This window comes from Neopsephotus bourkii, unplaced genomic scaffold (genome assembly GCF_033783945.1).
Source record: "Neopsephotus bourkii isolate Nb327-2 ecotype Australia unplaced genomic scaffold, CSIRO-AGI_Nbou_v1 NB_1526, whole genome shotgun sequence".
In the NCBI taxonomy this organism is placed as follows: Eukaryota; Metazoa; Chordata; class Aves; order Psittaciformes; family Psittacidae; genus Neopsephotus; species Neopsephotus bourkii.
The window spans coordinates 7,479,274-7,492,588 of record NW_026902002.1 but is presented as its reverse complement, the minus strand read 5'-3'; the positions used below and the strand labels follow the sequence as shown (position 1 = coordinate 7,492,588).

General features: G+C 61.1%; 3 protein-coding genes across 6 annotated transcripts; 1 reads left to right on the top strand and 2 right to left on the bottom strand.

Moving 5' to 3' along the window:
• Positions 1-559: 559 nt before the first annotated feature.
• Positions 560-2,700, bottom strand: STK16 (serine/threonine kinase 16). The gene is made up of 7 exons (XM_061370251.1): positions 2,547-2,700; positions 1,559-1,778; positions 1,345-1,478; positions 1,151-1,271; positions 978-1,073; positions 787-908; positions 560-698 (listed from the first exon to the last, which is right to left on the bottom strand). The coding sequence occupies exons 1-7, from the start codon at positions 2,630-2,632 to the stop codon at positions 560-562; spliced, it is 918 nt and encodes a 305-aa protein (XP_061226235.1). The 5' UTR covers positions 2,633-2,700.
• Positions 2,701-3,173: 473 nt separating this feature from the next.
• Positions 3,174-8,366, top strand: GLB1L (galactosidase beta 1 like). Its single transcript, XM_061370247.1, is given in 16 exon segments — positions 3,174-3,294; positions 3,703-3,875; positions 4,175-4,325; positions 4,538-4,598; positions 4,816-4,910; positions 5,280-5,460; positions 5,544-5,602; positions 5,702-5,837; positions 5,840-6,061; positions 6,344-6,462; positions 6,598-6,672; positions 6,750-6,839; positions 6,975-7,088; positions 7,373-7,504; positions 7,840-8,055; positions 8,130-8,366. Coding segments are annotated over 16 exon segments (2,151 nt in total). The 5' UTR covers positions 3,174-3,186; the 3' UTR covers positions 8,349-8,366.
• Positions 8,367-8,576: 210 nt separating this feature from the next.
• On the bottom strand, positions 8,577-13,288 carry ANKZF1 (ankyrin repeat and zinc finger peptidyl tRNA hydrolase 1). 4 transcript variants are annotated; one of them, XM_061370243.1, is made up of 11 exons: positions 13,092-13,288; positions 12,653-12,806; positions 12,232-12,454; positions 11,963-12,064; positions 11,598-11,873; positions 11,373-11,483; positions 10,662-10,935; positions 10,106-10,217; positions 9,819-9,986; positions 9,658-9,728; positions 8,577-9,191 (listed from the first exon to the last, which is right to left on the bottom strand). In XM_061370243.1, the coding sequence occupies exons 1-11, from the start codon at positions 13,286-13,288 to the stop codon at positions 8,852-8,854; spliced, it is 2,028 nt and encodes a 675-aa protein (XP_061226227.1). In that variant the 3' UTR covers positions 8,577-8,851. The 4 variants fall into 4 exon arrangements, with proteins under 4 accessions (XP_061226227.1, XP_061226228.1, XP_061226229.1 ...); XM_061370244.1 differs by having other exon boundaries at positions 11,588-11,767; XM_061370245.1 differs by having other exon boundaries at positions 8,970-9,151.
• Between the last annotated feature and the right edge of the window lie 27 nt (positions 13,289-13,315).

Genomic DNA, 13,315 nt, shown 5'->3' with positions numbered 1-13,315 from the left:
TGTCCTCCACTGTCCTTCCCCTTCAGCAACGCTTGGCTGCTTAACCCAGACAGCGTGCCCTGCTCTCCTAATGCTCCTGGTGGGATCCCCTCCCCGTAGACAGGGACACATCCACTTCTGCAAGAACACCTTTTACTCCAAACACAAGGCAATCCTGGTGCTGGGAGCAGTGGCAGAGCAGGTGCTGGAACCCTCCACCTGCTGCAGCACAGCACCAGGACCCCGACTGCAGCTCTGCCCCGGCAAGGAGCAGCCCTCCTGGGGCACAGCAGCACTGCAGGGCCACTGCTGCCATCACCCCGGGGAGGTCCCACAGCACGCTCCTCTGTAACCCTCAGGGGCAGCCAGAGCCCTGTGTTTAGCAGCAGGTCACATGTCCACAGTTCTGGAACACAGACCAAGCCCCATGCAGCAGGATCCAGGGCACAGAACACTCCAAATCCAACACATCCCAACAAAGAGCAGCAGCTCTCCCCTGACCACAGCAGTCCTCTCTGCAATGGCTCCATGGGGCAGCAGGCATGAGGCAGCTGCTTTTCCCCTGGCTCAGCTTCAGGGTTCAGATCTGTGTGGTGTCCTGTCCTGCCGGCACTGGCTGCAGCCCCTCCAGCTGGTGGAGGATCTCATTTATGCTGGGTCGCTCCTGGGGGTTCACTGTCATCATGGAGGAGAGCAGGCGCTGCAAGGCAGCCGAGTACCTGGAAAACAAATGGCGAGGGGGGTGTCCATGTGGTGTGCAACACAGGAGGCTGCCCGGGAGCAGGATCACACTCCTGAGCCCCTCACCTGGTTGTGGAGGGCACAGTGATGGGGTTCTGCACTGCCAGAGCCACGCTGTCGCCCTTCTGGAAGATGGCATCATAGGGGCCCTCCCCAAACATCATGCAGTACAGCACACAGCCTAGAGACTGGAGCATGGTGGGGGGTCAGAGCTGTCCCACAGCAGTGGGACAGGGACCAGGGGTCCAGATCCTTACCCAGATATCCGTGCGCTCATCTATGATGCACTGGCTTGGCACCGTGAAAAGCTCAGGGGCACGGTAGGAGATGGTGCAGCGCTGGGCAGCCCAGTCCTGCAGAGAGGAGGGGGGTGAGGATGAAGGGCCCAGGAACAGGACGGGCTGGTCCGGTGATGTCCCAGACAACCCACCTGCAGGGCCATGGCCTCCCGAGAGTTGCTGACTTCAATGCGAGCTTGGTTCATGGAGCCCAAGTCCATCAGCACAGGGCAGTCATCTTCATCCAGCAACACATTGGTGGGCTTCAGGTCCCTGTGGGGATGGATGTCACCCGCTGCCCGCTCAATCCCCTGCCAACCCCGCAGCCGAGGCTGCCAGCCCTCACCTGTGCGCATAGCCCTTGCTGTGGATGGCTTGCAGCCCGCTGCAAATGCCATGGAGGATGAGAAGGATTCGCTGCTCTGGCATGAAGGTCCCTTTCTTTCGCAGTGCTTCCACCTCACTCCAGAGGGTCCCACCCTGGCAAATGCAAGCAGCCGGTCACCACAGCTGCTCCTGGTGTCAAGAGGGTGGGGGACAGCTCTGGGACCTCCCATCACCTTCACATAGGGCAGGAGAAGCCAGGCTTCATGCTTGGCACCCTTCTCCACCATGCAATGGGCCACCAGGCGCAGGATGTTGGGGTGGTCGAAGAGGCCGTGCATCTCCACCTCGTGCAGGGCGGCCTGGTGGTCCTCCTTGTCATGGCACAGGATGCGCTTCAGGGCATAGAAGCGCCCGTCCCGCAGGCCCTCCACCAGGTCCACATAGCTGAAGCCCCTGCAAGGTGAGGAGCACAGTGTGGGTCAAGCGTCACACTTGTGGCACCCGCACCAGGACCCTGTGTCCAGCTTCAACTGTGAGCACCCAGGGGAGGGGAGCAGGGGGCAGTGGGTGCCTGCACCCCTCTCCATAAGAATACCCCAAACATGCACATTCCCCCTACCATGGGGACACATGCCAGACATCCAAAGTATCCCTCCCTCTGCATGAAGAACCCCACTGGTCCAATCGCCCCCACTCCTGGGCATGACTGAGCCCTGCCTCCTAGCATGATAATACTCTGCCATACACAAGCACCCGCTATGCTCAAGCATCTTCCCACACCATGCCCAAGTATCACCCCTAACAAGCACAAACACTGCCTGTGTTCAAGCATCTTTGCTCCATGCTCAAGCATCCCCCACACACGTAAGCTTACCCCCCCGCCTGACCATCACCCCCATGCCCAAACATTTATGACTGAGCACACCCTCATCCCCCATCGCTGAACACCCCCTACGTGCGCAGCAGCCCCCCCATGCCTGAGCATCCCCCCGTGCACAAGCACCCCCATGCCCGAGCAACCCCATGCCAAACCATTCCCCCATGCCCAAGCATCCCCCAATGTCCAAACATCATACCCATGCCCAAGCATCCCCCCGCGCACAAGCCCCCCCATGCCGGAACATCCCCTATGCCTGAGCATCCCTCCCATGCCCGAGCATCCCCCCCCACGCCCAAGCGCCCCCGGTGACCGAGCCCCCGCCGCTGCCGCTCCGCTCGCACCCCTCCGCCAGCCGGTGCAGAACCAGGTACCGCGCTCCCCCCAGGCTGACGGTGCCGCGCGAGCAGACGCACAGCGCCTGCCCCATCGCCCGCCCGCGTCATCGCCCGCCGCCGCGCGTCACCCGTTGCGTCACCGGCTACGTCACCCAGGGGGCGGGGCACTGCCGCCTGCCCGGTGCCCGCTGCAGCGCGGCGGGGATCGCAGGTTCGGGACCAGGCGGGCTCGCTCAGCATCGTGACCGGGGTGGAGCGCGGTGCGGGAGAGCAGCAGCACCCCCGCAACCGCAGCTGTAACCGAGGCTCCACCACCTCGCTGATGGAACAAGTGGGCTGGGCTCCCTCGAGGGCGCTTTGACTGGTGGTGACACTTAGGAGACTCCTTGTCCACCGCCGTGTATCACCCACCACCCCGGGGGCACCGCGGATGTGCGGAGCTGGCTCGGGCTGTGGTGTGCTGCCCACACCCCATGCTGGGTGGGCTCTGGAGGGGGTGATGTGCAGCTGGGACCACGAACCAGAGCTGCTCACCGGCTATGCGATGTTCCCCCCCCCCCCCAGGCTGTGCTGCCGCTCCCGCTCCCTGCTCGTAGGACCAGAAAGAAGCGGCCGGCACCGGTCACGAAGGATCATGTGACGGGGGATGTCCACGTCCGCCTTTGTCCCTCCTCCCGGGCCTGCCAAGCGCCCAGCAAGGATGGGGCTTGCAGCTCTTGGCCTGCTGCTGGCGGCGGGGCTCCTGCACGGGCAGGTTAGCAAACACGGGTGGGAAGTCTGGGAGAAGTGAGCGGGGCTGAGCTGTGAAGGATGCGGTGGGATGGCTCCCGGGTCTGCCGTGTCTCTGCTCTTCCTGCTATGGCTCCTTCTGCTGCACAATGTCCCGCTTGCACTCCCTGCACCCGTCCCCAGCTGCATGCATCCCACAAACTGCTGCAAGCCCAGCTGCAAGAGGTTTGATTAACGAGGGGGGCCACCAGGTGCTGTAAATGACTGCCCTGCTTGGCCCTCCTGCTCTCCCATGGTGTCTGCCTTGTCCCTGCACCGAGGATGGAGAGTCCTCCCCAGCAACCAGCCCCATCAGTCCCTGTCCCAGCATGGGAGGGGGTGGCTGGGCTTCTGGAGGCTCTGCAGCCCCCCGAACACTGCCCCTCTGCCTCAGGCCTCCCCCCTGTCACGCTCCTTCGAGCTGGATTATGAGGAGGACTGCTTCCGCAAGGATGGTGTTCCTTTCCGCTACATCTCGGGCAGCATCCACTACGCCCGTGTCCCGCGCCCTGCATGGAGGGACCGGCTCCTCAAGATGTACATGAGCGGGCTGAGCGCTGTGCAGGTGTAAGTGACAGGGCACAGCCCACACCTGCCCCTCAGTGTCTCTGGGGTTCTCGGGGCAGGGACAGAGGCAAGGGTGCTGTGTAATCGCAGTCACCTTTTGCTTTGGGCTGACTGCAGCTCAATGGAGACCCCTGCCAGACATGCATGAGCCTGGGCTGGTCCCAGTGCATCCCCATTTGCCATCCTCTGATCAGGCTGGAAGTGAGCTCCCAGGAGCAGAGGGACCAGCCTGTGGGATGGTTCCACATAATACTGCAGTGCCCATAGCCCTCACTTGCTGATCTTTCCTCTCACCCCAGCTATGTCCCCTGGAACTACCACGAGCCACGGCCGGGGGTTTATGACTTTGGGGGGGACCGGGATGTGGAAGCTTTCCTGGACCTAACAGCAGAGCTGGGGCTGCTGGTGATCCTGCGGCCGGGGCCCTACATCTGTGCGGAGTGGGAGATGGTGAGCCCCAGATCCCAGCCTGGCACAGAAGGGTGATGCATGGGTGCTCCAACTCTGCTGCCAGGCCAGCCATGCCCAGGCTGCTGCCATGTGGCACACATGGCACTCTGGTGCTGAGCATTAGCAGTGCACTGACCAGGTTTCGGCTGTGTGCCAGCGTGGGCTGCTGAGCAGTTCCTCTGCCTCCCTCCCTGCTGTGCATGTTTCCTCAGGGTGGCCTGCCCTCCTGGCTGCTGTGGAAACCGGACATTGTGCTGCGCTCCTCCGACCCCGGTGAGCCTTGCCATGGGGCTGTGATCACCGTGTCTTTAGAGCCTGGTGCCAGTCCCCATGCACCTGCCTGCATGGTCTCCCCCATCCTCTTCTATCTTCTTCCTGTGAAGTTTGTCCTCCACCTCCCCTACCACATTTGGCCCTGCCCCTTACTCCTCCTGGCAGGGCTGGCTGGGGTGGACCCTGCAGCCAGGTGAGCTGTCCTCTGTCCCCCCAGCCTACCTGGCAGCTGTGGACTCCTGGCTCCATGTCCTGCTACCCAAGATCAAGCCACGCCTATACCAGCATGGGGGGAACATCATCAGCGTACAGGTAGGGTGCTGTAGGGGCTGGCCCCCTGCCCTCTCTGGGTTGCCTTTGGATGTGCCCCCAAAAGCCACCTGTGCCCCCTACACCATGACCTCATCTGGCACAGCTCGCTTAGATAAATCCCTCCCAGCCTCTAGACCTGCCTTCAAATTCAAGGGCTGGGACTCTGGGGTACCCACTAGAACCCCAGTTGTGGTCTGAGGGACACTGGCAGAGCTGGAGGTCATGGTGGGACTGGAAGGTTGCTCTCAGGATCCACCTGGGGGCTGCCCTGACATCTGACAATGTCAGGAGGGAAGGGGGCAGCTGGGTGCTCGTCCCAGTGGGCAGAGGGACGTGCATGCTGGGTGCCAGCCCTTGCCCTGTGTGCAGGTGGAGAACGAATACGGGAGCTACTGGGCCTGTGACCATGGGTACCTGCGGCACCTGCTGGGCTCCTTCCGGGCGCTGCTGGGGAGCGAGGTGCTGCTCTTCACCACCGATGGCACACGGGCAGAGGAGCTGCACTGCGGCACGCTGCAGGGGCTCTACGCCACCGTCGACTTTGGGCCAGGTACCCCTCGGCGTGGGGGGCAGGAGATGGGGTGAGAGTTCCTGCTCTGTCCCTCTCCAACCTCCTTCCCTGCACCTCCCCAGGCTCCAATGTGACGGAGGCATTTGGAGCCCAGCGCTGGATTGAGCCAAAGGGGCCCCTGGTGAGCTTGACATTACCCACCACTGTGGGGGGCAATGTCATGTGGCTGACAGAGGGGTGACAGGAGCTCTGGGCAGGTGACAGTCTCTTTGGTCCCCAGGTAAACTCCGAGTACTACACAGGCTGGCTGGACTACTGGGGGGAGGCTCACGCCAGCACCAGCTCGGTGCATGTGGCCCGGGGGCTGGAGGACATGCTGCAGCTGGGAGCCAATGTCAACATGCAAGTAGTCAGCTGGTGGGGCACAGCCTGGGGGGGGGGGGGGGTTGCCCTCCCATCTGCAGCACTGGAGTGACCATTGCTGCTCACCTTCTTCCCACAGGGCTCAGCAGGCAGGGCTGGCACTGGGCACAGCAGGGCATGGTCAGCCCCTGCTGGGTCTGTGGGATGCTGATGGGGCTCTCTGGGGTGTCCCGTAGGTACATGTTCCATGGGGGGACAAACTTTGCCTACTGGAGTGGTGAGTAGGTGCCTGCACTAGGGAGGGGGTGGATGCTGCAGTGCTGGAGGGCTTTTCTTGGCTATCTCTGAGGAGGCTGCTTTAGGCTCCTGTTCTGTCCCATGGTGTGTTCTGACCCAAGCGCCCCTGAACCCAAGCTTGTCCCTCCCTTGTCACTCCTTTTGTCCCCAGACAGAGAATCCCAGTTCTGGGTCATGGCCCTCCAATGCAGAGCTCACTGGGTTCCATGCCCTGAGCTCTGGTAGAGCCCCTTCCTCCAGCTCCCATCGCTTCCCTGGCCAGGTGCTGACTTCAAGGACCAGTACAAACCAGTGACCACCAGCTACGACTATGATGCCCCGCTCTCGGAGGCAGGAGACCCCACTGAGAAGCTGTTTGCCATCCGCACGGTCATCAGCAAGGTGCTGAGCCTGGCAAGAGGAGGGGGACAGTACTGGGCACCACTGCCCGCGCTAAGGAACAGCAGGACAAGGAGCTGGCAGGGAAGAGGGTGCCTCCTGCTTGCCCTGGGGGGCAGCTGATGGCTTGCTCTTCAGTTTCAGCCCCTGCCAGCCGGCCCGATGCCACCTGCCACCCCCAAGTATGCATATGGCTGGGTGGCCCTGCAGAAGGTGAGCGCCTGCCCTGGGGGCTGTGCTGCCCTGCCTGGCACCGCACAGCTGCCCAGTGCCCACCCCTCTCTTTGCAGCATGCTGACCTCCTGGATGCCTTGGATGTGCTGTGCCCCTTCGGGCCCATCCGGAGCCGGTTCCCGCTCACCTTTGAGGCCATAAAGCAGGTAGGGGATGGATGCGGTGGGGACACTGAGGGAGATGCTCCTAGGCTTGTTTGCCGTGCCTTGGCTTTGAGGTGGAGGATCAGAGCTTGTCTTCAGCCCTGTTTCCCTTTCTGTACCCTCTGCTGTGTCCCACAGGCCCATGGATTTGTGGTGTACCGCACACAGCTGCCCCAGGATGTCCCGGAGCCAGCCACGCTGGGCGCTCCTCCCCACAGCATCTGTGACCGTGGCTACGTGATGCTGCAGAAGGTGAGGATACAGGAGCACAGCCATCCCTCACCCAGTGCTCAGGAGGCCTGTGGGTTCTGCTGGCAGCAGGGCTGTGCCATACCAGCGGCTCAGGAACAGCCACGGTGCAGAGCCACACTGAACCCTTCTGGGGCAGTCCTCTGGCACAAATGTGCCCCCTTCGGCATTAGAGGGTAGCCCTGGGCTGGCTCTGGGGAGCAGGATGTTACAGTGGCAGGCTGTCAGCAGGGTTTGGGGTGGTGGGATGTGGGCATGGGGCAGAAGTGCTGACCTTGTGGCTGCAGGAGTACTGTGGGACACTGGAGAGGGATGGGCAGACAACACTTCGTGTGATGGGGAAAAGAGGGGACACCCTGGATGTGCTCCTGGAGGACATGGGCAGGATCAGCTTCGGGGCCAACACCAGTGACTTCAAGGTGAGGGCAGTGGGTCCTGGGGATGGCCTGGCCACCTGTGTGGCCAAATAGCCCCTCTCCTGCCATCCACAACACACCTTGGTGATGGCAGGGCCAGGCCAAACCTGTTTCCTGGTCAATCTCACGCCACCCTTGGCAAACCTACCAGGATAAGGCTGTGAGGTGGGCACCCCTCTCTCCCATTTACACTGCCACAGCAGCCAGGGCCGCATATCCCCTTGGAAGTGATCCCATTCCACCTTCACTGCTGAGAGGGGCACATGCCCTGGGGAAACCAAGGGTGCTCCTGCCCCAGCACAACCTGCTGCGTCGTTTTTCTTCCTGCTCCATCTCAGGGCTTGCTGGGGAACCTCTCTTTGGACTCCAGCCCTCTCAGCAACTGGCTGATCTATCCCCTGGACATAGACACTGCTGTCCAACAGGGCTGGCCCCATGCTGCCCTGCCAAAATCAAGCAGAAGGGGTAGAGCAGGGCCAGCCTTTTACACTGGGACCTTTGAGACCCCTGGCATCGCCTGGGACACCTTTGTGAAGTTCCCAGGTTGGAGCAAGGTAAGGCAGTGTGTAGCCAGGAAAGGGAGTGAGGGTGGAGAGCACCACAGCTCGATCCCATATTTATCTTTCAGGGCCAGCTGTGGATAAATGGCTTCAACCTGGGCCGGTACTGGCCCCGCCGTGGGCCCCAGCAGACCCTCTTTGTACCAGGCTCAGTACTGCACGTTGGCCGCCCCAACAACATCACGGTGCTGGAGCTGGAGGGTGCACCCTCCACTCCTCTCTTGCTCTTTCTAGACCGACCCCTTTTCAACAGGACCCTCAGCCACAGCACTGGAGCCACAGAATAAACACTAGGCTGCCAGGCAGCAGTGTCACCTCTTGCTGGGGCTGTAGAGATGCACAAGGAGGAGCAGAGGGGCTGCAGGGCCCTCAGAAAGGGGCACATGTCCTGGTATGGACATCCCGAGCTCCTGCCCTCCTCTGGGGCAAGGCAGGAGGAAAGGGGCCCAGGACTGAACTCTTTTGCATGTTAATCCCACACTCATCCCAAATAGTTCCAGGGCTCATGCTGACTCCCCCACACACCTCAGGGGTCAAGGCACCTCTTTTTATTGCTAATGCCAACAGAGGAGGTAGTTGCTAACATGATACAGCCAAGACACTAATGGCATCCAGGAGAGGGGAGGGCAAAGCACAGCCTAGATGGTACCCAGAAGCATGGCTGTAAGTAGCCCAGAGCTGCATGGTCTGCATGTGTCAGGCTCTGTCCCACCACCACATACAGCAGCCTAGGAGGCAGCCATGGGAAAAGCTGGCATCAGTACACGTGCCACAGAACAGTCCTGGCCCCTCACAGTAGCCCATGGGAACTGCTCAGCTGTAACATCCCCACTGTGACACTCATGCCCAGAGCCTTGCCAGTTGCACCAGTGTGACGTGGCCAACTCAGTCCCTTGGACCAGCACTGCTCTGCAAGCTCTAAATGCCTCCACCCCACCGGCCCTTGGCAGGTAGCAGCAGCCCCCAGCCTTATGTGCGGGCAGCCTGGGCCCGGCGGTGTGTTTGCAGGCAGGCTGTGGAGCAGAAGGAGAAGTCGAGGTAATGGAAAGGGATCCGGCCCAGCAGGGACTCTCCACAGTGCCAGCAGCGGCTGCAGGACAGAGCAGAGGTGGCTCTGAGTGAAGGGGTCACTTGCAAGAGTTAGAGCAGAGGATTCACTGCCTGAACTGTGACATGAGACACCAGGAGCATGGTGTGAGGCACTTCAAGGCAGGCTGAACATGGGGGAATCTGGCCCCATTAGGGGTTGTAAAGCCCCTGCCCAGAGCAGCATGGGAAGGGCTGGCTGCCCATAAGCCTGTGGGGTGGCACAGGGAAGGGACATGGTATGTGAGATCAGGGACAGGGGCACAAGAGTGGCTGGGGGTTGGCTTGCCACAGATCTGGCTGCAAGCGGATCAAGGTGACCTTCACAAAATATCGGGGGGGTGTGGGGGGGGGCAGGGCACGAGGGAGAAAGCTTTTCCACAGGGATTAATGGGAATTGAGTGGACCAGAATAGCTTTAGACTGGACATGAGAATTGGAGCAAGAAGGGCAGGGAACAGCTGTGCTGGCATTGGAGTTTGCTGTGCAGTGATGCTGCTGGGGCTGTTACCTGATGTTAGCAAGAGTTGTGCCAGTGTCCTGCAGCTGCACAGCCAACCTCCGCTCGGCAGCCAGTGCCCTCTGGGGAGCAGAGACACAGCTTAGCCCCCCGCAGAGCCCACCACACTGTGACTGCCCCAGCTGGGCTGGCTTCCTCATGCATGGCCTTACCTTCTCCCTGTCGGACAGGGCTGCGAACCGCTGCTTCTCTGCCTGCTCCTGCTCCTGGCGCTGCCGCTCTTCCCGCTGTGCCTGCTCCCGCTGCTTCCGCTGCGCCTTCTGTGCCCGCTTCTTCTCCAGCTTCTTGGCCTCCATCTCCTGTGTCAAGGGCCCTGGCACCTGCGGGCAGAGGGCAGTCAGTATCTCCCACTGAGCCAGGAGCAATGGCACAAGTGAGCAAGAGGTGCTTTGTTCTGGGCTCCCCCAGCCCCTAGGGTGAGCAGAGGGCAGGCACTCACCTTGGCACGGCTGTAGTCGTACTTGTCCGGGTGGTCCACCATGAACTTGCGGAAGGTGTTGCGGGTCAGTCTGTCAGCAGAGACACAGTACGGGGTCCTCTCCTGATCATCTCTGAAGACAAGGAAGACCAGCTCACTCTGCTGTCCCATGGGGCTTTGAGCCCAGTGACTCCCCAGAGATGTGCTGCAGGCCAGGCTATTGCTGCCAAGGACGGGAAGTTGCTTATCCTTGCAGCAGAATACCCTAAATCCTTCCCTTTTTGCATCTCAAATGCCCTGCAAAGGGTGGTCTGATCCCTACCCTCTGGACTGCCTACCAATAAACCTGGGAGCACTTTGGGGCAGTGCCTGCCCACTGCTATATCAGACCAGGCATGCAGAGAATAGTGGTTCAGCTCTTATGCCCCTGTAACAAACCAAGACATCCCATCTGGCAGACACCAAGCCTGGCTGCTTCAGGACAAGGCTGGCACCAGTCTCCCTTAGCTGAGACAGGAACACTGGGCCCCCACAGCAGGGTTGTGCTCCTCAACCACTGGGCACCCTGCAGCCGTACCTGATGGCAGGGTCCGCCCCCGCCTCCAGCAGCAGGCACACAGCCTCAGCCCTCCCTGCCCGCGCTGCCACGTGAAGCAGGGTGCAGCCGTGCTCATCCATGGGCTGACTGAGCAGGGAGCGTGGCATATCCAGGGGCTGTGTGTCCTCCCCATCCTTGCTGGCCCCTGACAGGGCCCCGTGCTCTGGTACACCCAGGAGGTGTCGCAGCATCCCCACATCCCCCGTTTTGCAGGCAGTGAACAGGGCATCACGGAACTGGGTCTGAGGGTCGCCTGCAAAGGAAGAACAAGAAGGGAGTCTGATGGCTCCCTGAGCAGAATGATGCTCTGGTATGACTAGGAAGCACACATGGCAGTTAAAGAACTGTCCTGCTAGCTGGATTTGGGCACTGCAGGATCTCCAGCACCATCAGTCTGTGACAATGTATCGTGGCATTGCTGGGCACTGCTGGCAGCAGTGGAGCCCTCTCCCAAGATGAGACCCACTCCAATTCCCCCAACACTCCTGACTCATCCAGGTGCTGACCATCCCCTGAGTTCAGAGCTACTGCTCTGTACACAGGGCTCACTCAAAGGCATTTAGGTGCACAACAGCCATCCCACACACAGCTGCTCTGGGCACCTGGGTGACAACAAGCTCTCCAACCCACTGCAAAGCCACCAGGAAATGGGGCAGGCACTCACCCAGCCCAGCTCCAGATCCCAAGTACCTCCATTGCCCCAGGGAAGGGGCTCAGCCTCCCCTTGCCGCTCTGTCATTAGCTCCAGGCCAGGCTGCCTGCACTGGGTACCATGGCATCCCATCTCTTCAGCACAGGGCCCTGCACAGAGAGCACATGGTGAGGGAGAGGGCCATGGCCACCCTGCACCCCAGACATGGAAGTTCCTTCCCCTACATGTTCCTACACTGCCCCCAGCCCCTTACCTTTCTCCACTTTCTTGTCCCTCTTCTTCCTCTTTTTGCAGTTTCGCTTGGGCATCACCTTGAACTCCTGGAGGTCCAAGGTCCCCAGTGTCACTTCCACAGTCTCCAATTCCCCTGCAGGGCTTTCTTCCTCCTCTTCTGCCTCCTCCTCTGGTGCTGAGGGGGGCTGTAAGACAGGGGCTGAGGCCCCCCCCACACCACGAATCACTGGTCTCAGCCAAGCACACCCTGCCCTTCTGCCCAGCACAAGGTCCCACCCCACAGATCCCCACTGTGGTGCCAGGCCCTGTCACAGGGCTGCAAGTCTGGTCCTGCATCTTAATACCAGATCCCCCTGCTTGCTCAGAGACACATCTCCTTCCATGGTCAGCTCACCACTCATGTCCTCTTGCGGGGGATCCACCTCTGCTTTATGCCGCCTCTTCTGCCAGCCCTTCCGGGGGGACCCAGTGATATCCTCCAGTGGCGTGTCCTTCCCTGGGCAGCAAGAGTGCTCCTGTCATTGCCTGGGGACTCCATGTCTCCAGGGATTGAGGGTTGGAGACCTAGCACCTCTACCCCATCGGGCAGCACCCCCTAGTGCACAAGGGACCACATCACCCCACCTGCTCTGACCCACAGTCTCTGGGGCTGGTCAAACTCACCATACACCTGCAGGCTGGCCAGCACGCTGTGGACTCGCAGCACCTCTCGCAGGGTGGGCCTGCGGGTGCTGAGGGGGATGTGGAAGATGCGAGGGTCCCCCAAGGTGAGGGGTGGGTTCCTGCCACTAAAGAGCAGTGCACGGTTGTGACGAGGGGCCCGGAGGAAGATGCGCTGAGCTTCATTGAGGTGCTGTGCCCAGGCCAACAGCAGGTCCTGAATATCCTGGGGAGGAAGGGGAGGCGCTGTGGAGTACTGAGCACACTGCGTGGATACAGGTAGCCCTGGAGCAGGGACAGACCCAGGACAGAGCAGCGTTGTGGTGCCCATCCAAGCTCTCCAGCAGCGTTGTGGTGGCACCTCTCAAAGCCAGCCACAGCCATGTCTCCCTGCCCAAAGCCCCGTGGTGTGGTGCAGCCTCACCTTGAGTAAGGCAGCCTCATTGTAACGCCGCAGGGAGGCTCCAGCTGACCTGGGTGCCGACCCTGGGGTGTGGGCATCCCGCAGGCTCTGGGCTGTGCCCCGCCGGGCTCGCACTGTGTAGCGGTGGAATGTCTTGTGCTCCTGCACCTGGGGGCTGTGCAGAGGGGCAAGCATGAGCAACATGGCCCATTCATGCAAAGGAGCTGATGCTCCTGGGACCCTGGAGGGCTTGTGGCTTGTCCCTGGTGTCCTAAAGATTAATATTTCTTTAGCAGCACAACTGGGTTTAGCCAGCTTTCAAGCAAAGACTGGCAGCTGTGGGTGCCCACGGTGTGGTAAGCACTGTGACAAAGGAGTGCATGGGGGGGTGGCCATCCAATGCCCAGTGCCTTTGACCACGTTCAGAGGGGCAACCCCAACTCTGTCCCCCTGTACTCACCCTCGGAACACAGCTCCTGCAAAGTGCCCGCCACCCATCATCAGCACAACCCAGCATGTGCTCGCATGGAGGCTCTGCAGTGATGCTGCCAGCTCCACTGGCTCCTCGGTGCCACCCTGATACAGAGACACCTTTGCTAGCACGCATGGGTTCGCCTTGTTACCTCTTGGTGTCCCCCAGGATAGAGACCAACCCATCTGCCGGCACCAGAAGCAGGTTTCTGG